This window comes from Coregonus clupeaformis, chromosome 29 (genome assembly GCF_020615455.1).
Source record: "Coregonus clupeaformis isolate EN_2021a chromosome 29, ASM2061545v1, whole genome shotgun sequence".
Classification (NCBI taxonomy): domain Eukaryota; kingdom Metazoa; phylum Chordata; class Actinopteri; order Salmoniformes; family Salmonidae; genus Coregonus; species Coregonus clupeaformis.
The window spans coordinates 53,534,494-53,560,201 of NC_059220.1; the positions used below are offsets into that span (position 1 = coordinate 53,534,494).

Consider the following 25,708-nt stretch of genomic DNA (forward strand, 5'->3'; position numbering starts at 1 on the left):
CAGTGCTGTCCTTCACCACACCAGCAATCTTTGACAAAGTGTTCACTCTGGTCTTTCTGAACCTCTGCTTGCTGAGGCCGACGCACCAGTCGGCTGCAAACTTGGTGTGGCTTGTGATCAGGAGGGGATGGTCCAGACTGTGGTGGAGCTTGTGCTTGGTCTGCCAGGCACAATACAAGAGCACAAACCTGTTTTTGTTTCGGCCACTGCAGTTCTCACGATTCAGGTCCAATCAAATGTTATTGGTCACATACACATATTTAGAAGATGTTATTGCAGGGGTAGTGAACTTCTTGTGTTCCTAGCTCCAACAGTGCAGTAGTATCTAACAATTCACAACAATACACACAAATCTAAAAGTAAAAGTATGGAATTAAGAAATACATAAATATTAGGATGAACAATGTCGGTATGGCATTGACAAAAATACAGAGATTGAATATGTCCTTAAACACTCCAGCCAGCTGGTCCGCGCATGCTCTGAGGACATGGCTAGGGATGCCATCTGGGCCGGCAGCCTTGCCAGGGTTAACACGCTTAAATGTCTTAATCATGTCGGCCACGGAGAACGAGAGCCCACAGTCCTTGGGAGCGGGCCGCGTCGGTGGCACTGTGTTATCCTCAAAGCGGGCGAAGAAGGTGTTTAGCTTGTCCGGGAGCAAGACGTCAGTGTCCGCAACGTGGCTGGTTTTCCCTTTGTAATCCGTGATTGTCTGTAGACCCTGCCACATACATCTCGTGTCTGAGCCGTTGAATTGCAACTCCACTTTGTCTCTGAACTGACGTTTTGCGTGTTTGATTGCCTTACGGAGGGAATAACTACACTGTTTGTATTCTACCATATTCCCAGTCACCTTGCCGTGGTTAAATGCGGTCGTTCGCGGTTTCAGTTTTGCGCGAATGCTGCCATCTATCCACGGTTTTTGGTTTGGGTAGGTTTTAAGTCACTGTGAGAACAACATCCCCTCTACACTTCCTGATTAACTCAGTCACCGTGTCCGTGTATACATCAATGTTATTCTCAAAGGCAGATCATGTCGCAGTCCGCGTGATCAAAACAATCTTAAAGCATGGATTCCAATTGGTCAGACCAGCGTTGTGTAGACCTTAGCACAGGTACTTCCTGTTTGAGTTTTGGCCTATAGGAAGGGAGGAGCAGGGTGATCATGATCTGATTTGCCGAAGGGAGGGCGGGGGAGGGCCTTGTAGCCTTTCCAGAAGGGGGAGTAACAATGGTAGAGAGTTTTTTATGCGCGAGTACTACAGGCAATGTGTTGATAAAACTTCAGTAGCGTTTTCCTCAAATTTGCTTTGTTAAAATCCCCGGGTACAATAAATGCGTCCTCAGGATACAGTGCATTCGAAAATAATTCAGACCCTGACTTTTTCCAACATTTTTTTATGTTAGCCTTATTCTCAAATTGATTAAATTAATTAATTCCCTCATCAATCTACACACAATACCGCATAATGACAAAGTGGAAACAGGTTTTTAGAAATGTTTGCAAATTTATAAAAAAAATATTTACATAAGCATTCAGACCCTTTGCTATGAGACTGGAAATTGAGCTCTGGTGTATCCTGTTTCCATTGATCATCCTGGAGATGGTTCTACAACTTGATTGGAGTCCACCTGGGGTAAATTCAATTGATTGGACATGATTTGGAAAGGCACACACCTGTCTATATAAGGCCCCACAGTTGACAATGCATGTCAGAGGAAAAACCAAGCCATGAGGTCGAAGGATTTGTCCGTAGAGCGCTGAGAGAAGATTGTGTCGAGGCACAGATCTGGGGAAAGGTACCAAAAAAAATATCTGCATCATTGAAGGTCCCCAAGAGCACAGTGGCCTCCATCATTCTAAAATGGAAGAAGTTTGGAACCACCAAGACTCTTCCTAGAGCTGGCCGCCCGGCCAAACTGCGCAATCGGGGGAGAAGGGCCTTGGTCAGGGAGATGACCAAGAACCCAATGGTCACTGACGGAGCTCCAGAGTTCCTCTGTGGAGATGGGAGAACCTTCCAGAAGGACAACCATCTCTGCGGCACTCCACCAATCAGTCCTTTATGGTAGAGTGGTCAGACGGAAGCCTCTCCTCAGTAAAAGGCACATGACAACCCGCTTTGAGTTTGCCAAAAGGCAGGTAAGGACTCTCAGACCATGAGAATCAAGATTCTCTGGTCTGATGAAACCAAGATTGAACTCCGGGCGTCATGTCTGGAGGAAACCTGGTGGAAAATGAATTGAGCAAAGTACAAAGAGATCCTTGATGAAAACCTGCTCCAGAGCGCTCAGGACCTGAGACTGGGGCGAAGGTTCACCTTCCAACAGGACGACGACCCTAAGCACACAGCCAATACAACGCAGGAGTGGCTTCAGGACAAGTCTCTGAGTGTCCTTTAGTGGCCCAGCCAGAGCCTGGACTTTAACCCTATTGAACATCTCTGGAGAGACCTGAAAATGACTGTGCAGCGACGCTCCCCATCCAACCTGACAGAGCTTGAGGATCTGCAGAGAAGAATGGGAGAAACTCCACAAATACAGGTGTGCCAAGCTTGTAGCGTCATACCCAAGAAGATTCAAGGCTGTAATCGTTGCCAAAGGCGCTTAAATGTGGTATTTCTGTTTTGTATTTTTTATTTTTTTTGTAAACATTTCTAGACCTTTTGTTTTGTCATTATTTGGTATTGTGTGTAGATTGAGGGAAAATAACGTATTTAATCAATTTTAGAATATGTCTGTAACGTAACAAAATGTCGAAAAAGTCAAGGGGTCTGAATACTTTCCGACTGCACTGTATACGGGTTGGTGTCTAGCTACATTTTCAGATATTATACGTTTCAAATTTTGTGTGAAAATCGTTTTCATTGCAATTTAAAGTGTACTGTTAGCTAACTAGCGAACGTTAGCTTGCTGGCTCGCTAGCTGAAATTTCGTGTATGATCTGTGTAGTAATATTGTTTGAAACTGAACCATTTGCATTGCTAGTTATAGCCTAATGTTAGCAAGCTAACATTGAACCTAGTTTGTTAGCTTTTGCTACCTGCAGATTCATACTACAGCTATGACAATGTTTGTATTGGTAGTTGTATGATTTGGGATTATGCTGGTTCATTGTTTAGCTAGCTAGATGTCTAAACAAAAGACTCCACTTCGCCAGATAATTACATGACCCATCAAGTTAGCTAGATGTGTCTGGGGGTGATTACGGACATCTATTGTATGTCATGAACATTTGTATGTTTCTAGACAATAGTGACCCATCCACTTAGTTGTCTGGGATGTGGTTATAGCATGTATTTCACATGACCCATCAATTTAAACAAGTGTGTCGGGTAAGCGTCATATTTTTATCTGGACCCTTTCTGTTTTTGATATTGCTACAAGTAACCATTTCACTGTACCGTTTACACCTTCTGTATCCTGTGCATGTGACAAATAAACATAGCTTTTATTTGATATAGTGTGTGTGTGTGTTTATCAGAGACGGTAATGTGAAGAACAACATGACCTGTTCCAAAGTAAGATTAGGATATAGGCTAAGGACTAGATAAAGTGTATTTTTACCTGGAGTTTTTCCTTGTTGTAGGCTACTACTTTTACCACTTTTAGTCTTGAAATCTTGGGTTGTTTACTAAACTACTCACTCTATTTAGCACATGGCCTCACGTAAATCCTTAAAGAGATGGGTGGGGCTAAGTCTTAAGAGGGTGTGAATGATGCTGAATGCGTGTAGACAAAGAAGAGCTCTCCAGTAAGTGTACCAAAACATTCAAGGGCCATTTTCTCAAAAGTGGGGTTACAAGTTGATCAACTTTCAAAGCAGAATTACTTTCCCATTGTTCCTCAACTGCAGTTTCTAGCTCTGAGTCTCTACTTTTAACCAACGTAAAAAAAATAATAATAAACAAGTAAAAAAAATCTTATCTATATATATATATATATATATATACACAGTGGGGAGAACAAGTATTTGATACACTGCCGATTTTGCAGGTTTTCCTACTTACAAAGCATGTAGAGGTCTGTCATTTTTATCATAGGTACACTTCAACTGTGAGAGACGGAATCTAAAACAAAAATCCAGAAAATCACATTGTATGATTTGCATTTTATTGCATGACATAAGTATTTGATACATCAGAAAAGCAGAACTTAATATTTGGTACAGAACCTATGTTTGCAGTTACAGAGATCGTATGTTTCCTGTAGGTCTTGACCAGGTTTGCACACACTGCAGCAGGGATTTTGTCCCACTGCTCCATACAGACCTTCTCCAGATCCTTCAGGTTTCGGGGCTGTCGCTGGGCAAAACGGACATTCAGCTCCCTCCAAAGATTTTCTATTGGGTTCAGGTCTGGAGACTGGCTAGGCCACTCCAGGACCTTGAGATGCTTCTTACGGAGCCACTCCTTCGTTGCCCTGGCTGTGTGTTTCGGGTCGTTGTCATGCTGGAAGACCCAGCCACGACCCATCTTCAATGCTCTTACTGAGGGAAGGCGGTTGTTGGCCAAGATCTCGCGATACATGGCCGCATCCATCCTCCCCTCAATACGGTGCAGTCGTCCTGTCCCCTTTGCAGAAAAGCATCCCCAAAGAATGATGTTTCCACCTCCATGCTTCACGGTTGGGATGGTGTTCTTGGGGTTGTACTCATCCTTCTTCTTCCTCCAAACACGGTGAGTGGAGTTTAGACCAAAAAGCTCTATTTTTGTCTCATCAGACCACATGACCTTCTCCCATTCCTCCTCTGGATCATCCAGATGGTCATTGGCAAACTTCAGACGGGCCTGGACATGCGCTGGCTTGAGCAAGGGGACCTTGCGTGCGCTGCAGGATTTTAATCCATGACGGCGTAGTGTGTTACTAATGGTTTTCTTTGAGACTGTGGTCCCAGCTCTCTTCAGGTCATTGACCAGGTCCTGCCGTGTAGTTCTGGGCTGATCCCTCACCTTCCTCATGATCATTGATGCCCCACAAGGTGAGATCTTGCATGGAGCCCCAGACTGAGGGTGATTGACCGTCATCTTGAACTTCTTCCATTTTCTAATAATTGCGCCAACAGTTGTTGCCTTCTCACCAAGCTGCTTGCATATTGTCCTGTAGCCCATCCCAGCCTTGTGCAGGTCTACAATTTTATCCCTGATGTCCTTACACAGCTCTCTGGTCTTGGCCATTGTGGAGAGGTTGGAGTCTGTTTGATTGGGTGTGTGGACAGGTGTCTTTTATACAGATAACGAGTTCAAACAGGTGCAGTTAATACAGGTAATGAGTGGAGAACAGGAGGGCTTCTTAAAGAAAAACTAACAGGTCTGTGAGAGCCGGAATTCTTACTGGTTGGTAGGTGATCAAATACTTATGTCATGCAATAAAATGCAAATTAATTACTTAAAAATCATACAATGTGATTTTCTGGATTTTTGTTTTAGATTCCATCTCTCACAGTTGAAGTGTACCTATGATAAAAAAAATTACAGACCTCTACAGGCTTTGTAAGTAGGAAAACCTGCAAAATCGGCAGTGTATCAAGTACTTGTTCTCCCCACTGTAGATATTTTACCTAAGTCTACCAGAGTGCCTTGACCCTGTTGTTCCATACACACCTCTGCATTTTCGCTTATTTTCTCCCCTATGAAAAAAATACTACCATCAACTTGACAGGTTGTCATTGTAAATAAGATGTTGCTTTTAATTGACCTGCCATGTTTACTAAAGGTAAAATAAACAGAACTGAGTAAAGTGATAGTTCACCCAAATTACAAAATTACATATTGGTTTCCTTACCCTGTACGCGGTCACAATGCAACCATGTTTTGGTTTTGTTTACCTGGCCACTGTCTCCAAATGCTGAATTTTTTAGCATTTGTGGCCCAAAACTTCTAGTCAATAGCCCTGATATTAGCATTTTTTGCGTTTCATGCCCAAATCATCCTAAGGTTTTGAAAATGGATTGCCTAGCTCAATAACGTGAGCCTACTTTAAGATGATTTGGACATGAAGCACAGAAAATGCTGGCTAAATAAGCGCTTGCTCAGGGTTTCTTTTGTTGTTATTGTCCAGGAGGTGGCTGTCCCAGGGGGCTGGAGGCGAAGGTTAAACAAGGACGTTCTACCCTTTGCTGCCTTCCTAACAGAAGACTTTGGCCGAAGGAAGTGCTACCTGCACGTCTCCGTGACGGAGAAATTCAATCTTCGCTGTAAGCATGACGAAGGTGGCTTTAAGGCAACATAATAATTGTTTTTTGAACAATATAGAAAAACTGTTTTACTGAAATTATTCAATTTCTCGACAATAGTGGGTGATTCATCTCTCTGTCACATTAAAATTGGTCTTTCATTCATGAAAACTGTCCTGCGTTTGAAATTCACCCCTTACCCCCTGAAAGGATCAGATAAACAAAATGCTAGCCTAATAGCTCTGTCTTGCCTTCCAATAGCCTAGGTCAGGGATGGGCATATTTGATAGGGGTGGGGGACACAAAAAATCTGAACTCATCGTGAGGTGCCGCAATTGCTCTGCTGATGCACAACTAGGGCTGTGGCGGTCACCAAATTTCGTCAGCCGGTGATTGTCAAGCAAATAACTGTCGGTCTCACGGTAATTGACTGTAAACACATAAACACATTTAGCATCTCCTGGCTTCCACACATAGCCTACAAGCCACTGATGCTGACCTTAGGAACATCTTCATTTAAAAAAGTCTAAGAAATCCATGTAATATAGCTTACACCTTCACAATAAATCCATTATTTATTTTAGACAGGTCTAAAGAAGCATGATATGAAGAAAATGTAGTCTATTTCGGAAGAACAGAATAGCATACTCTGAGTTGTACTTATGTTAGGTCCTGATCTGGCTATGCCAAGTGGATGTGGGCTACACTAGTTAATTTAGCAGACAAGATTTGCTTAGAATTCCGTGGCATTATTTTATGGTATGAAGAATACAATTGAACAAAGCTGAATAAAATATTAAGGATATTTTCTCCAAACAATTTGAGAGAGTGCGCACATGCGGCTATTCTGTGTTGAGCGGTTAACAAAGAAATAGGTATTCCTATATGCTTAATTTAGAGTTATTAATGTAACTTGTTCTACATGTTTTGATTTTTAATTAATGGTAAGGCTGCATGATGCAACTCTAATGATGATTTTTTAATGAAGTAGCTTGAAAGGCATGAGCTCTGCTTTGTTTTTTGTGTAGGCTGTACACACATCAGTCACTCATTCACAATTTGACAAGACCTTGATAATTTCACGGCGGCATCACCTTTTTGTGGCCGTAATGCACCCTAAAAAAATCCATGCCTTTTGCGGCCAGTGGCCGTTGTGCCCTTCTCCCCAAGTGCTGCTCTATCACGTGATCGGGTCTTTCTCACAGGCTACAAGTGAAGACACATCGGGGACGCAACTGCGCGCATCCTTATCCAATTCCCAGGTGCATATTGAAGATATTGAAAGAACTGCTCACATTTACTTTTCGTCAGCCAACAACTTGAGTAGGCCTGACGAACAGCAAAAGCACTAGCCTATGTCAATCTACTATCCCCCATAGTACAAAGGTTGACGTATTCTATTCTGTGCGATAAATAAATATTCCAAACATAGTCTGGGACAGTTGTGGGATGCGATAGATCCCAAATTAATACAACCACTAGCATCAAAAAAACATTTGTTACGCAATGTGGTTGATGCAACAGATCAGAATGTTTAGCTTAAAATGTTGATAAACTATTAGGCTATTTCTTCACATCATAAGCGCAGCAATGCGCACATGGTAGTAGGCTATAAGCGCAAATGTTCCATTAGTGGAAAACACCATTATTAAAGGTGACCGCAAATGCAGTTATGCATGTAATGCTTTTATTATAGAGGTGCATCTTTATGGTGAGAATTATCTTCCCCAAACTTGAAAGTCACTCGCTGCTTATGTATGCCAGTTAGGCTCCACACCCCTTGTAAAGCGGATTAATGTGCTTAATTTCAGAAGTTATTTGGCTACTTTAGGTGTGATACAAATCTTATTAAAACATATAGGCCTATGTGCTAGGCTACATGAGGTGTGCGACTACGATTTAGAAAAAGTCGCAAAAAAAAGCATTGTTTCTTATGCTGGGCATGATTCGCAAGTGATAATATATAATTCACAAGTGATACGCTAATATTGTCACCAATCAGACTATTCTTGATTTAATCTTGTCTTTACATATACTAAATAATATATGTGTGAAATTTGTTTTGATTTAAAATGGACCATTATCATGCACCTGTATCGAAACAGGGGCAGCGGGAAAAAATACTTAAATAGCGAATGGAGGACTCTTTTCCCTGTGGTTTATTTTCATGCCAGCAAGGTAGGCTATACTCCTGTTGTAAATATAAGCAATGTGCTTAATATTAGGAAAGTTGAGAAATAAATATAGTAGGCCTAGCCTATAGAAAGCTGATCCTCCTCTTTTTAGTACTCTGTTTTCTCGCACAATTGCATAGCCTATTGAAATGTTGTGCAACGTGACCTCATGGGCTCTCATTAAGTGTTTGATTAGATTTTCAAATACATTTCCATTGATGTCAGAGTGATTAGAGGGACACAAGTGCTGAGTACCAGGCAGTTTGCAAGTTTGGTAGGCTACTAATGACCATCAGCAGCAACAGAGCTTGGAGAAGCCTAATTACAGAGACTAAACGGTCACATGGAATTTGACTGCCTTCATGACTTGTGACCGCCGGTGTGGCGGTAATACGGTCACCACAACAGCCCTACGCACAACCACATTTTGAAATTGCACCTTGTATAGTCTACTATTCTATCTCGCAACAGTAAGTTGAGACCCCGACTGAGTTCCAAATTACTTGTATTTTTTTGGTGACATTTTGTGGAAATTCATCCGAGGGCCTTCAAAAGGGAACGGGCCGCCAGTTGCCCATCCCTGGCCTAGGTTGACCTATCCACTGTATCCTTTCAGATCTATGCAAGTGCCTAGGCTAAGGGCTAAGGTGTAGGGATACGTTTGAAATTGGTTGCACTGTGAGGTAGTGGCAGTATGAGTTTTCCTTTGCACTTGGAATATGTGACCGACCGGCTCGATTCGGTCTTATGTAGCACATTTTTAAATTTTGTTTTTTTACATTGGGTAAAAGTAGAGACTCCGAGCTAGAAAATTGTATATCATACACTACAGTTGAGGAACAATGGGAAAGTAATTCTGCTTTAAAAGTTGATAAACTTGTAACCCCACTTTTGAGAAAATGGCCCTTGAATGTTTTGGTACACCTACTGGAGAGCTCTTCTTTGTCTACTCTCATTCAGCATCGTTCACACCCTCTTAAGCCTTAGCCCCACCCATCTCTTTAAGGATTCACGTGAGGCTAAACAGAGAGTACGGTAGTGTAGTAAACAACCAAAGATTAAGACTAAAGGCTGGTTTATACTACGTCTATCGACATGTCTGTATACAGTTGTCGCAGTGACATCATGAACATTCTATTGTCGTCAGACATCAAAATTGTCGTTGTTGTTATGAAAAAGTATAAACACAAAAATTACAGGCTGCATGACATCAGCAGCCTGGTGGTCCAGAATAGCATAACTGGTGTATTTTAACACCAATAAACCCATCCGTTTAAAAATTAATTTAGTATACAGTATGTCAATCTAGCAAACCAGGCAACTAAAAGCAACTTTCTAAACAATGTTTTGGTTAGTTTCTAGCTTGTTAAGTTAGCTGGCTAGCCAGTTCAAATAATGAACATATCATACAGCTGACAACGTCTTTACAGGAAAATAAACTCACAACAACATCATTATTTATAAGTTAATGGCGAGCTAATTACAGAAAATAGCTTACGGTTGTGAGACAAAATAAAAGCAGGGCATTCTACCTGAGAATTTTAGAACTTAAACACTCGTTGGCCTAACATTATATCCTAATTTGACATGTTCTTCACATTACCATCTCTGGTAAACACACACTATATCAAACCAAAGTTTATTAGTCACAGGCACAGGATACAGAAGGTGTAAACTGTACAGTGAAATGCTTACTTGCATAGTGGAGTCTTTTGTTTGTAGCTAGCTAGCTAAACAATTAACCATAATCCCAACTCATAATGTTACTACCCTGCATGAATCTACAGGTAACTAACCAACTAGGTTCAATGTTAGCTAGCTAGCTAACATTAGGATATAACTAGCAATGCAAATGGCTCTGAGATAGGAATACAATTATTACACAGATCATACACAACGTTAGCTAGCGAGCCAGCCAACATTATTTCTGACAAAATTAGAAACGTATAATATCTGAAAATGTAGCTAGCTAGACTCTCTTACCCATATACATGGATGAACGCTTCTCCCTCTGTCACAGATGCCATGGTTGCCCTTAGTTTTGAAGATGTAATCCAAAGACAGGTGTTTTATACAACAGCCTTCTGTGTTCTCTTGTCAACTCCCTCCGCATATTTGCAATCAAACACCAGAATTCTCTCCATCTACTTAGCTACCATACTCTGCTTCCACCGGGCATTCCACTGATTTCAAAACTCGGTCCTCCAGAAAATGGAGAGCAACACTTTTGCAGTTCTTCATGATATCTTTCAAAAAAGCCGTCTTAGAAAGGATTACGGACACATACTGAGCAGCTCATGTTATAGACAGAAGCGTGCTACATGGTGGACCAATCCGAACTCATCTCTCGGCATGTCCAGCCCATCCATTATCTCAGCCAATCATGGCCAGCGGGAAGGTTCCTGTCTTTTTTCCGTGGCTAAACCAACTAGGCTTGTATTTTAACAATTTCATTCGTATTTTCAGATGACATACAAGTTTATTATTAAGGCACACGAAAATGCACATGTTCCAGAAGGCATTTATGTCCAAAAATGCATTTTGATAAAAAAAATATATAATTATGTTCAAATGCCACTCCTTTGAAGTAGTGACGCGAGACATACGCCTAGTTTCCTGAAATGAGTCACATATAATAGAGTGGCAGCAGCGTATGTGAAGTGTGTGTGGCGTCAATATACGTGTGTGTGTGTGTGTGTGTGTGTGAGCATATGTAGTATGTGTGTGGGTAGAGTCTAGTGAGTGTGCATAGAGCCAGTGCAAAGGAGTCAGTACAAAACAATTTAAGATAGATAAATAAATAAATATTAAAGTGGGTCATTATAAATTGTTCTTGTAGCCATTTGATTAACTGTTCAGCAGTTTTATGGCTTGGGGTTAGAAGCTTTGCCTTTTGGTCCCAGACTTGGCGTTCTGGTACCACTTGCCGTGCAGTAGCTGAGAGAACAGTCTTGGGTGGCTGGAGACTTTGACAATTTTTAGGGCCTTCCTCTGACACCGCCTGATATTGAGGTCCTGGATGGCAGGGAGTTCATCCGCAGTGATGTACTGGGCCGCACACACTATCCTCTGTAGCGCCTTGTGGTCGGATGCAGAGCATTTGCCATACCAACCGGTGATGCAGCCAGTCAAGATGCTCTCAATGGTGCAGCTGTAGAACCTTTTGAGGATCTGAGAGCCCATGCTAAATCTTTTCAGCCTCCTGAGGGGGAAGAGGCATTGTCGTGCCCTCTTCATGACTGTGTTGGTGTGTTTGGACCATGATACACTACATGACCAAAAGTGCTTGTCGAACATCTCATTCCAAAATCATGGGCATTAATATGGAGTTGGTCCCCCCTTTGCTGCTCCACTCTTCTGGGAAGGCTTTCCACTAGATTATGGAACATTGCTGCGGGGACTTGCTTCCATTCAGCCACGAGCATTAGTGAAGTCGGGCACTAATGTTGGGCAATTAGGCCTGGCTTGCAGTCGGCGTTCCAATTCATCCCAGAGGTGTTCGATGGGGTTGAGGTCAGGGCTCTGTGCAGGCCAGTCAAGTTCTTCGACACCGATCTCGACAAACCGTTTCTGTATGGACCTCTCTTTGTGCACGGGGGCATTGTCATGCTGAAACAGGAAAGGGCCTTCCCCAAACTGTTGCCACAAAGTTGGAAGCACAGAATTGTCTAGAATGTCATTTAATGCTGTAGCGTTAAGATTTCCCTTCACTGGAACTAAGGGGCCTAGCCTGAACCATGAAAAACAGCCCCAGACCATTATTCCTCCTCCACCAAACTTTACAATTGACAATATGCATTGGGGCAGGTAGTGTTCTCCTGGCATCTGTGGTCCTCTGTAGCTCAGCTGGTAGAGCACGGCGCTTGTAACGCCAAGGTAGTGGGTTCGATCCCCGGGACCACCCATACACAAAAAAAATTATGCACGCATGACTGTAAGTCGCTTTGGATAAAAGCGTCTGCTAAATGGCATATTATTATTTATTATTATTATTATTATTATTATTATTATTATTATTATTATCTGCGTGATTTACCGAAGGCAGCAAGATTTACACCCCTCCAGCCTACGCTTTGCATTGCACATGGTGATCTTAGACTTGTGTGTGACTGCTCGGCCATAGATACCCATTTTGTGAAGCTCCTGACGAACAGTTATTGTGCTGACGTTACTTCCAGAGGCAGTTTGGAACTCAGTAGTGAGTGTTGCAACAGAGGACAGACAATGTTTACACGCTTCAGCACTCGGCGGTCCCGTTCTGTGAGCTTGTGTGGCCTACCACTTCGCTGCTGAGACGTTGTTGCTCCTAAACATTTCCACTTCACAATAACAGCACTTACAGTTAACCGGGGCAGCTCTAGCAGGGCAGAAATTTGACAAACTGACTTGTTGGAAAGGTGGCATCCTATGATGGTGCCACGTTGAAAGTCACTTAGCTTTTCAGTAAGGACATTCTACTGTTTGTCTATGGAGATTGCATGGCTGTGTGCTCAATTTTATACACCTGGCAGCAACGGGTGTGGCTGACATAGCCGAATCCACTAATTGGCACCACACTGCCAGGCCTCTGACCTCTGCCCTATAGGCTGTCTCATCATCGTCAGTGATCAGGCCTACCACCGTCGGGTCGTCGACAAACTTAATGATGGTATTGGAGTCGTGCGCGGCCACGCAGTCGTGGGTGTACAGGAGGGGACTGAGCACGCATCCCTGAGGGGCCCCCCGTGTTGAGCGTCAGCATGGTGGATGTGTTGTTGCCTTCACTCACCACGTTGGGGTGGCCCGTCAGGAAATCCAGGATCCAGTTGCAGAGGGAGGTGTTCAGTCCCAGGGTCTTTAGCTTAGTGATGAGCTTTGAGAGCACTATGGTATTGAATGCTGAGCTATAGTCAATGAACAGCATTCTCACGTTGGTGTTCCTTTTGTCCAGGTGGGAAAAGGCAGTGTGGTGTGCAATAGAGATTGTGTCATCTGTGAATCTGTTGGGGCGGTATGCGAATTGGAGTGGGTCTAGGGGCTCTGGGATAATGGTGTTGATATGAGCCATGACCAGCTTTTCAATGCATTTCATGGCTACGGGGCAGTAGTCATTTAGACAGGTTACCTTGGCGTTCTTACATGCTGACCAGACCGCTCGCGCGCATGTTGATTTTGTCCACCCACACCAGACGCGATCAGGACACGCAGGTTGAAATATCAAAACGAACTCTGAACCAACTATATTCATTTGGGGACAGGTCGAAAAACATTTATGGCAATTGTCGTGATGTGACTTTCATTCATGTGATGACTGTTATTTATCGAATCAACTATGTTTCATTGTTACAATTCATGTAACAATTAACTCATTAGGAATTTGGGGGACCACAGAATAAGTTGTTTATAGAGCTACCATCTCCCGAATTTAACTCTAACAGATCTATATGTTATATATCGATAACAGTCACTTATTAATCATTACCTCATATCAGTCTCATTCTGAACGTCGCATACTCCTTTGATCCGCAAGAACCCTGGCTTTACTTACGATTCAGCACTACACAAATTAGTTTAAAAAAAATGTTTAACTAAATAATAACACAGAATACATACACGCTTAATACCTGAGAAAAGGTCCTTAGCGCACTAACAACAGCATGACTGGTTGGTTATCAAAGGAAAGGGAGGGGTAGATAAGGAGGGAGAAAGGGACAAAGAGAGTCAAACATATCGTATATACATTTGGAAACTACGCTCACAGTAATCAGAATACTTAGCACCCCAACCACCGACTATTCAGAGAAGAATTCATGAATGCATTTACTTGTTTGTCTTTGTTCTTCTCTCTGTTGAACTCAATCACTCCTATAGGGAAGGTGTTGATGGGTGTAAGGCTCTGGTTCTCCACCAGTGGTCACAATGTCCACCAACTGGACTGTAATGTGGACCTCAATCATCTTTCAATCACCCACGTGGGTATATGCTCCTAAAAACCAATGAGGAGATGGGAGAGGCGGGACTTGCAGTGCGTCAAGCGTCACAAATAGAACCAAGTTCTATTTTAGCACCTGGCTACGCAGACGCTCGTTGATGCGCAATGATTGAATAATATGTATGAGTACATTTATTTTGCAATGCTCGCGCACGCGACGCTAGCGGTGTGCTCAGCATGTTAGGCACAGGGACTATAGTGGTGTGCTTGAAATATATAGGTATTACAGACTGGGTCAGAGAGAGTTTGATAATGTCAGTGAAGACACTTGCTAGCATGCTCTGAGTATGCGTCATGGTAATCAGTCTGGCCCTATGGCCTTGTGAATGCGTCACTGGTACTTCCTGTTTTAGTTTTTGCTTGTAAGCAGGAATCCGGAGGATAGACTTATGATCCGATTTTCCAAATGGAGGGCAGGGGATAGCTTTGTATGCGTCTCTGTGTGTGTAGTAAAGGTGATCTAGAGTTTGTGTCCCTCTATTTGCAAAGGTGACATGCTGGTAGAAATGAAGTAAAATTGATTTCCGTTTTCCTGCGTTAAATTCACCTGTCATTAGGTGTCATGTCCATTCTTGACCGCTCGGCTTAGATGACCGGTGTCATGACAGAGGTGGTGTACTGACATAACACCACTGGACAGCAACGTCCCTTTGTCAGGTGTCATAGCATGGTAGATTAAATGTCATAGTGTAACAACATTCATACTGTCAAATCATATATACAGTGGGGAAAAAAGTATTTAGTCAGCCACCAATTGTGCAAGTTCTCCCACTTAAAAAAATTAGAGAGGCCTGTAATTTTCATCATAGGTACACGTCAACTATGACAGACAAAATGAGGAAAAGAATTCCAGAAAATCACATTGTAGGATTTGTAATGAATTTATTTGCAAATTATGGTGGAAAATAAGTATTTGATCAATAACAAAAGTTTCTCAATACTTTGTTATATACCCTTTGTTGGCATTGACACAGGTCAAACGTTTTCTGTAAGTCTTCACAAGGTTTTCATACACTGTTGCTGGTATTTTTGGCCCATTCCTCCATGCAGATCTCCTCTAGAGCAGTGATGTTTTGGGGCTGTCGCTGGGCAACATGGACTTTCAACTCCCCCCAAAGATTTTCTATGGGGTTGAGATCTGGAGACTGGCTAGGCCACTCCAGGACCTTGAAATGCTTCTTACGAAGCCACTCCTTCGTTGCCCGGGCGGTGTGTTTGGGATCATTGTCATGCTGAAAGACCCAGCCACGTTTCATCTTCAATGCCCTTGCTGATGGAAGGAGGTTTTCACTCAAAATCTCACGATACATGGCCCCATTCATTCTTTCCTTTACACGGATCAGTCGTCCTGGTCCCTTTGCAGAAAAACAGCCCCAAAGCATGATGTTTCCACCCCCATGCTTCACAGTAGGTATGGTGTTCTTTGGATGCAACTCAGCATTCTTTGTCCTCCAAACACGACAAGTTGAGTTTTTACCAAAGAGTTATATTTTGGTTTCATCTGACCATATGACATTCTCCCAATCCTCTTCTGGATCATCCATATGCACTCTAGCAAACTTCAGACGGGCCTGGACATGTACTGGCTTAAGCAGGGGGACACGTCTGGCAATGCAGGATTTGAGTCCCTGGCGGCGTAGTGTGTTACTGATGGTAGGCTTTGTTACTTTGGTCCCAGCTCTCTGCAGGTCATTCACTAGGTCCCCCCGTGTGGTTCTGGGATTTTTGCTCACCGTTCTTGTGATCATTTTGACCCCACGGGGGTGAGATCTTGCGTGGAGCCCCAGATCGAGGGAGATTATCAGTGGTCTTGTATGTCTTCCATTTCCTAATAATTGCTCCCACAGTTGATTTCTTCAAACCAAGCTGCTTACCTATTGCAGATTCAGTCTTCCCAGCCTGGTGCAGGGTCTACAATTTTGTTTCTGGTGTCTTTTGACAGATCTTTGGTCTTGGCCATAGTGGAGTTTGGAGTGTGACTGTTTGAGGTTGTGGACAGGTGTCTTTTATACTGATAACAAGTTCAAACAGGTGCCATTAATACAGGTAACGAGTGGAGGACAGAGGAGCCTCTTAAATAAGAAGTTACAGGTCTGTGAGAGCCAGAGATCTTGCTTGTTTGTAGGTGACCAAATACTTATTTTCCACCATAATTTGCAAATAAATTCATAAAAAATCCTACAATGTGATTTTCTGGAATTATTTTTCTCAATTTGTCTGTCATAGTTGACGTGTACCTATGATGAAAATTACAGGCCTCTCTCATCTTTTTAAGTGGGAGAACTTGCACAATTGGTGGCTGACTAAATACTTTTTTCCCCCACTGTATATATTTTTATTATTATTATGGGGTGGATTCGTTTTGGCTCCCCCAGTGCCCCGGGTCGGCAGAGATTTAACTTTAGGTCTCAAATGTGCAAACTCTGCCCACCCGGTGACCCCGGAGGGCTAAAACTAATGCATCCATTTATTTGGGTAGAAAAACAGATTTTCCAATGTGTCAGATAATTTTTATTAAAGGGATACTTCAGGATTTTGGCAATGAGGCCCTTTATCTACTTCATGAGCACTGATCCACAACTGGAAAATATGTTTAAAGGACCCCCGCGTGTAGTCTTCAGACGCGCCCCCAACATTAGTCAAATGGTGGTGAGGTCTGATCTTCCACCAGTGCCACGAAGTACCTCGCTCTGCACGCTGCTCAATGTAACAAATGTACAAATCTAACAACAGACTCATCAGGGTCTGCATCCCCGCTCGCCATAACTGCTAAATTATATTTTAATTGATGAATAAATGTGCATGAAGACCGGATAGAGAGCAGCAGGTGAGTGAGGGCTGGTAGGGGATGTGGCTGGCTGATTTACAGCTGCCACACGTGATATGCGCATGAAAGTGAAGTGGATGTTATTGGACCTGTGCATACAAGAGACTGGCTGTTGCTTAAATTCAACTGAATTAATAAACATTTTGTAACAGGCGCCAGAAGGATCTTTAGATCGGTAGGGCTGACATTTGGTAGTATCGTATGAAACGGTATTACGGTATTCAGAAAATGTTGGTGTCATAAGTATCATGACGTTTTGGTACCGTGATATTACTGTGGTACAGGTATATTGTACAACACTAGGGGGAATGACTTAAATAACAGTGCAGTCAGAGAGGAACAAATAGCTTTGCACAGATTGTTTCTTAAAGCAGATCTAGTGACATTGGGCTCTGCAGTGATCTGAAAATCCCCAAACGAAAAACATGCTCATCCCCCCTACTTTTTGGAAGAACGGCAACTAATCAGTCAGTCCTCCGTTCTAAAAAATACTGAATCTTAGAAGCGGATTCCTAATGGAATCGAATCATGACACTCAGAAATAGGAGTCGACACCGGGAGTCGACATGCAAGGAATCGAGGACTCTCCACCACTATGTCATCGTCGTTAACAGTTGGAAAAATGCTAGAGAAAAGCAAGCGAAGTCCTGTATGGCAATACTTTGAGAAGTTAAATGAGAAGGAAATGCTAACTTTGCAAGGTGGAATTGAGGTACAGCAATGGTATTACAGGTGCAATGCTTAACCACCTGAAAGGGATGCACAGTGAGACCCAAACTGTTGCTGGCAGCAGTGCAGCTGCATTGTGAATTCCTGTAGATTTGTAGGAATTCTTCTTATCGTTTTAACGAAAAACCGTAAAAAAAAAGCAGTTTAAACATTATAATTTTTTCCCAATTTGTCACATCCCAAAATCTGAGATTTTGTATTTACTTCAGTTATCTATGATTCATAAGGCAATTCCCCTTACTGGCGAGAGTGGCTTGTAAGTGCTTTGCAGAGACGAGGCTCACGACTGTCTCCCTCTACACGCATGCTTCAACTTAATGCAGCATGTGTGAGGGGGAATGGATTCACTACGCCATGACTGTGTGTTGTAGCATGTGATGTGATATCCTACCATTGCTGTTACCGACCCATCATCACTCCATTGAGATGTTCACATTGGGCATAATCTTTAGAAACTCATCATCCAAGATTCCCATTCATGTTAATACAGGATTTACACAATAATACAAAGCATGCCTGTGTACCCCAAATTTGAATTTCACCAATGGTTGCTCATTTTGAGTTGAGTTGTTAGAGCTGCTAGATTGTAGATGCCAATATAACCACATAGGCATTGGAGGTTTGTGGGGTTAGTACAGTGCATCTGAAGTACAGTGCCTTCGGAAAGTATTCAGACCCCTTGACTTTTTCCACATTTTGTTACGTTACAGCCTTATTCTAAAATAGATAAAATCGTTTTTTTTCCCTCATCAATGTACACACATAATGACAAAGCAAAAACGTTTATTATTTTTTGTACATTTATATCATCATAATTTTTTTTAGATCACATTTACATAAGTATTCAGACCCTTTACTCAGTACTTTGTTGAAGCACCATTGGCAGCGATTACAGCCTTGAGTCTTCTTGGGTATGACGCTACAAGCTTGGCACACCTGTATATGGGGAGCTTCTCCTATTCTTCTCTGCAGATCCTCTCAAGCTCTGTCAGGTTGGATGGGGAGTGTCGCTGCACAGCTATTTTAAGGTCTCTCCAGAGATGTTCGATCGTGTTCAAGTCCAGGCTCTGGCTGGGCCACTCAAGGACATTCAGAGACTTGTCCCGAAACCACTCCTGTGTTGTCTTGGCTGTGTGCTTAGGGTTGTTGTCCTGTTGGAAGGTGTACGTTCGCCCCAGTCTGAGGTCCTGAGCGCTCTGGAGCAGGTTTTCATCAAGGATCTCACTGTACTTTGCTCCGTTCATCTTTTCTTTGATCCTGACTAGTCTCCCAGTCCCTGCTGCTGAAAAACATCCCCACAGCATGATGCTGCCACCACCGTGCTTCTCTGTAGGGATGGTGCCAGGTTTCCTCCAGACGTGACGCTTGGCATTCAGGCCAAAGAGTTCAATCTTGGTTTCATCAGACCAGAGAATCAGTTTTTTCATGGTCTGAGAGCCTTTAGGTGCCTTTTGGCAAACTTGAAGTGGGCTGTCATGTGCCTTTTACTGAGGAGTGGCTTCCGTCTGGCCACTCTACCATAAATGACTGATTGGTGTAGTGCTGCAGAGATGGTTGTCCTTCTGGAAGGTTCTCCCATCTCCACAGAGGAACTCTGGAGCTCTGTCAGAGTGACCATCGGGTTCTTGGTCACCTCCCTGACCAAGGCCCTTCTCCCCCGATTGCTCAGTTTGGCCATGTGGCCAGCTCTAGGAAAAGTCTTGCTGGTTCCAAACTTCTTCCATTTAAGAATGATGGAGGCCTCTGTGTTCTTGGGGACCTTCAATGCTGCAGAAATGTTTTGGTACCCTTCCCCAGATTTGTGCCTCGACACAATCCTGTCTCTGAGCTCTACGGACAATTCCTTCGACCTCATGGTTTGGTTTTTGCTCTGACATGCACTGTCAACTGTGGGACCTTTATATAGACAGGTATGTGCCTTTCCAAATCATGTCCAATCAATTGAATTTACCACAGGTGGACTCCAATCAAGTTGTTGAATAATCTCAAGGATGATCAATGGAAACAGGATGCACCTGAGTCTCATAGCAAAAGGTCTGAGTGTGGCGAAAGGGGAAATTGCACAACCAAAGCTGAACCACCTGATGGCGAGAAAGCAAATTAATTTAGTCTAAACTGGATGTTCTGGCATAGAAATAGAATGAATAGAACGTCTTGGAAGCTCTAACCATGTCAATTTGACTGGTAAACTCATGGGTACACTCGCAATGGCTGCCTGGTATTGTGATGCAATAATTTCCATTGTAATTTGGAATGTTCTATCAACTGATGCTGGATTGCCATGGTCATTTAGAATGTTCATTCAGATGATGCTAACTCAACCAATGGAATGTATTTTTTGTCATGTCTGTTCAGTTGACTCAACAAACCACAGCACATATACTTCCTTCTTTTACTTCCTGGCATGGATACAATCAAAATGGCTGCCAGTCCACCCATTCTACCATCATTGACTTGAAAGGGGACATCGGTTCTATTCCTTCTATTTCTAAGTGTTCTGGTTGGGATGGCGTCCATGTAGACACAGCTCACCAGTTTAGTTTATGAGGATACCCATTAGCTACTGCACATGCAGCAGCTACTCATCCTGGGGTCCACATAAAATGTACAAATACATGACAAAGTACAGAACAGTAATAGACAAGAACAACATAAGATATTACATTAAATTAAAAATGTAAAAGATTTATATCTATGCATAGGAAAGACAGCAAGAGACAACAAAAATACTATTTACACACTTCATACACTGCTCAAAAAAATAAAGGGAACACTTAAACAACACAATGTAACTCCAAGTCAATCACACTTCTGTGAAATCAAACTGTCCACTTAGGAAGCAACACTGATTGACAATACATTTCACATGCTGTTGTGCAAATGGAATAGACAACAGGTGGAAATTATAGGCAATTAGCAAGACACCCCCAATAAAGGAGTGGTTCTGCAGGTGGTGACCACAGACCACTTCTCAGTTCCTATGCTTCCTGGCTGATGTTTTGGTCACTTTTGAATGCTGGCGGTGCTTTCACTCTAGTGGTAGCATGAGACGGAGTCTACAATCCACACAAGTGGCTCAGGTAGTGCAGCTCATCCAGGATGGCACATCAATGCGAGCTGTGGCAAGAAGGTTTGCTGTGTCTGTCAGCGTACTGTCCAGAGCATGGAGGCGCTACCAGGAGACAGGCCAGTACATCAGGAGACGTGGAGGAGGCCGTAGGAGGGTAACAACCCAGCAGCAGGACTGCTACCTCCGCCTTTGTGCAAGGAGGAGCAGGAGGAGCACTGCCAGAGCCCTGCAAAATGACCTCCAGCAGGCCACAAATGTGCATGTGTCTGCTCAAACGGTCAGAAACAGATTCCATGAGGGTGGTATGAGGGCCCGACGTCCACAGGTGGGGGTTGTGCTTACAGCCCAACACCGTGCAGGACGTTTGGCATTTGCCAGAGAACACCAAGATTGGCAAATTCGCCACTGGCGCCCTGTGCTCTTCACAGATTAAAGCAGGTTCACACTGATCACATGTGACAGACGTGACAGAGTCTGGAGACGCCGTGGAGAACGTTCTGCTGCCTGCAACATCCTCCAGCATGACCGGTTTGGCGGTGGGTCAGTCATGGTGTGGGGTGGCATTTCTTTGGGGGGCCGCACAGCCCTCCATGTGCTCGCCAGAGGTAGCCTGACTGCCATTAGGTACCGAGATGAGATCCTCAGACCCCTTGTGAGACCATATGCTGGTGCGGTTGGCCCTGGGTTCCTCCTAATGCAAGACAATGCTAGACCTCATGTGGCTGGAGTGTGTCAGCAGTTCCTGCAAGAGGAAGGCATTGATGCTATGGACTGGCCCGCCCGTTCCCCAGACCTGAATCCAATTGAGCACATCTGGGACATCATGTCTCGCTCCATCCACCAACGCCACGTTGCACCACAGACTGTCCAGGAGTTGGCTCAGGAGACCATCCCTCAACTCATCAGGAGCATGCCCAGGCGTTGTAGAGAGGCCATACAGGCACGTGGAGGCCACACACACTACTGAGCCTCATTTTGACTTGTTTTAAGGACATTACATCAAAGTTGGATCAGCCTGTAGTGTGGTTTTCCACTTTAATTTTGAGGGTGACTCCAAATCCAGAACTCCATGGGTTGATAAATTTGATTTCCATTGATCATTTTTGTGTGATTTTGTTGTCAGCACATTCAACTATGTAAAGAAAAAAGTATTTCATAAGATTATTTTATTCATTCAGATCTAGGATGTGTTATTTTAGTGTTCCCTTTATTTTTTTGAGCAGTGTATATACATATTCCTATTCTTATATACAGTACAGTTACATTTTATATTTAGAAAGAGGAGAGGCGCAGTGATACAATCTATTTCTTTTAAATCTGTTTTTTAAAGTTGAACTTGCTTTTTGTCTGAGTAACCTCTAGCAGCAGAGCATTCCACAATTACATGGCTCTATACATAACTGAGCGCCGCATTCAAATAGTTTTTGTTTTGGGTACCATGAAGAAACCTATAGTGGCGTGTATGGTGGGGTATGTATGTCTGTTTGAAGTGTATGCAAAGTGGTTAGGCATTTCCAACACAAATGTTTCTTAAAAAGACTAGAAGAGAAGTAGTCATTTTCCCCTCAACTCTCAACCATGAAAGACTATCATGCATGTTGTTGATGCTAGTTCTGTGTGTGCAGTTAAGGGAAAGGCGTGCTGCTTTGAGCCAGCTGCAGCTTTGCTAGGTCTTTCTTTACTGCATCTGACCATATTACCGGACAGTAATCAATATTTGACAAACTCAAAGCCTGAACAACTAGTACAGTTGATCTTTGTGTAAAAAACGCAAAACATAATTTTTATAACAGATATACCTCTCCCCATCTTCACAACAACTTTATCAATATGACTTGACCGTGATAACTGACCATCTAATGTTGCTCCAAGGAGTTCAGCTTCTTCAACTTGTTCAATGGTCACAACCTTTATGCACTACTCCAGTTGAGGTTTAGGTCTAAGAGAATGCTTTGAACCAAATACAATGCTTTTGATGTTAGATGTATTTAAGACCAGTTTATTGTTAATTAACCATTCTGACACTGACGGTAACTCCTTGCTAAGAGTCTGTGAGCACACTTGCTGTAGATGCTGATGTGTAGAGTGTGCAATCATCAGCATACATAGTCATTTTAGCTTCTTGTAAGACACGTGGAAAATCATTCGTAAAAATAGAGAAGAGTAACCACCCAAGGCAACTGCCCTGAGGGGTAGCGCACTGTATATATCTGATGTTAGAGAAGCTTCCATTGAATAATACTTTTGGAGTTCTATTGGATAAGTAACTCTCCAACCATGTGATGTAAAGCCATAACAAGAGTTTATTTCAATAACAAATTATGATCAATAGCATCAAAGGCTGCACTGAAATCTAACAATACAGCTCCAACTATCATCTTATTATCTGTTTATTTTAGCCTCTCTTTCATTAGATCTTCAATACACAAAAATAATGGTTCACTGTTCAATGTTGTCATTTCACTTCTCAGTTTGCCCACTTTACCGGTGAAATAGTCTTTGAAATGATTGGCTATATCAAAAGGTTCTGTTATAAATGACCCATCAACATCAATGAACGGTGGAGATGAATTGGGTTTTCTGCCCATAATATGCTCCAAAGTCTTTTCCCATTGTTTTTTTATCAAATTTATCTTGTTTATATACAGTACCAGTCAAAAGTTTGGACACACCTACTCATTCAAGGGTTTTTCTTTATTTGTACTATTTTTTACATTGTAGAATAATAGTGAAGACATCAAAACTATGAAATAACACATATGGAATCATGTAGTAACCAAAAAAGTGTTCAAACAAATCAAAATAACCACTACCGTTCAAAGGTTTGGGGTCCTTAGAAATGTCCTTGTTTTCGAAAGAAAAACAATTATTTTTGTCCATTTAAAATAACATCAAATTGATCAGAAATACAGTGTAGACATTGTTAATGTTGTAAATGGCTATTGTAGCTGGAAACGGCTGATTTCTAATGGAATATCTACATAAGCGTACAGAGGCCCATTATCAGCAACCATCAGTCCTGTGTTTACTACCAGTCAAAAGTTGTGCGGCCGCCACAAGTTGCTAGAGCGCGATGTTGACAAGGACATCCCAGCCGGCCAAACCCTCCCCTAACTCGGACGACGCTGGTCCAATTGTGCGCCACCTCATGGGTCTCCCGGTCGCAGGCCGGCTGACGGATCTGTAGTGACGCCTCTAGCACTGCGATGCAGTGCCTTAGTCCGCTGCTACACTCGGGAGGCTTAATAATTCTATTTCTGACAATAACAAAGGAGGAATGAATGGATTCTTTAGCAAATTATGTTCAGCAGATGCCTTATCTGGTTTAGCTCGGCTGCAACAGGGTGTCCTATTCTTCGTGCCACTTCTGCGTAGCTGTCTTGCTGTCCTGTTAGCATGGGAGGTAGTGGGGTGGGGGGGTGCTATCACTCTGGAAGGGGTCCGATGGTGCAGGGTGGAGCTGGCCTCTCTAGATGGGGCCTGGTGCTGTAGGGTCGAGCTGGCCTCTGGATGGGGCCTGGTGCTGTAGGGTCGAGCTGGCCTCTGGATGGGGCCTGGTGCTGTAGGGTCGAGCTGGCCTCTGGATGGGGCCTGGTTCTGTAGGGTCGAGCTGGCCTCTGGATGGGGCCTGGTGCTGTAGGGTCGAGCTGGCCTCTCTGGATGGTTCCTGTTGGGGCAGGGTAGAGCTGGCCCCTCTGACCAGTGTGGTCATGTGCTGATCAGACGTGTGACCTTTCCAATTGGCACCGTGATGTGACCACTCATGCCTACTGCGTCATCCCAGGGTGTCTGAAGTGGTGTAGGGTGAAGTTGCCTGTAGGTGCTGATCTGGGGTCAGTTTTGCATTTCCCCACTAATGTTTATGGTTAGGCTAGGGGGAGGGGAAGCTGATCCTAGAAACTTTATCCTGGATTGTCTAAAGTCTCCGTAGTGGATCCAAAAACCACAAATGGGCTTTGTGGTTAATGATCTTGCAAATGACCCCCAAAGCCTGTCTTGTGAGATGCATGCTGTACCATTCACACACACTTACTTTGTAGTCAGCAGAGTTCAATTCAACCAGGAATTGTATGCTGTTTGTCACGGTGTAGTAACACTTTGTCTATTGTCTGTCTGTCTATGTCAGTCTGTCCAGCGGAGCTGAGGAAGTTGGAGGGCCTGAAGACCATCGCTGTGACAACCAATGGTATGAACCTGGCGAGGCTGCAGCCCGAACTAAAGGAGGTCGGTTTGGACCTGCTCAACATCAGCCTGGACTCCCTGGTGCCGGCCAAGTTCGAGTTCATCGTCCGGCGGAATGGTAGGTAGAACCTGTGGGTTAGGAAACGTTGGACCTGTGGGTTACATAAATAGTAGCTGCCGGTAATCGTACACAGCTTAGCTTTGGTCATGTATGCAGTTGCCTGACGACTCAAACTGAATTACATGAATTCTTCCGCTGCTCTATCGTTCGCTACATAATACTTCCGTCTGAGACCATTTTAGTCGTTTGTGGTGACATAAAAATAAGGGGTGTTGTACAAAGCAAAGTAATCAGCGTTTGGATAATCTCAAATCAATCAGAGTATCAAAGCCAATGACACATTTTTTAAACAGCGCTTTACCCACGTGTTTCTTGGCTCCGGACCATCCCATTGGTTTCTAGGACCAATCAGGCGGTCTAGAGGTACTCCGATCCAATCGTCAGGGAGGTACTCCGATCCAGACTCATTGCAGAGAAGAAACTAACGTCCGTGGGCGTGGCGTGGTGTATTTGCCTGG

General features: G+C 43.3%; 1 protein-coding gene across 2 annotated transcripts in view; it reads left to right on the forward strand.

Moving 5' to 3' along the window:
- Positions 1–25,708, forward strand: part of LOC121545196 (molybdenum cofactor biosynthesis protein 1) — a 41,032-nt gene that overhangs the window by 4,263 nt on the left and 11,061 nt on the right. The window contains exons 2-3 of one of the 2 annotated variants that reach the window (XM_041855662.2): positions 6,062–6,212; positions 25,074–25,247. In XM_041855662.2, coding sequence (XP_041711596.2) covers positions 6,062–6,212; positions 25,074–25,247 — 325 coding nt within the window. The remainder of the gene's footprint in view (positions 1–6,061; positions 6,213–25,073; positions 25,248–25,708) is intronic. The other variant, XM_041855663.2, reaches the window with a different exon arrangement.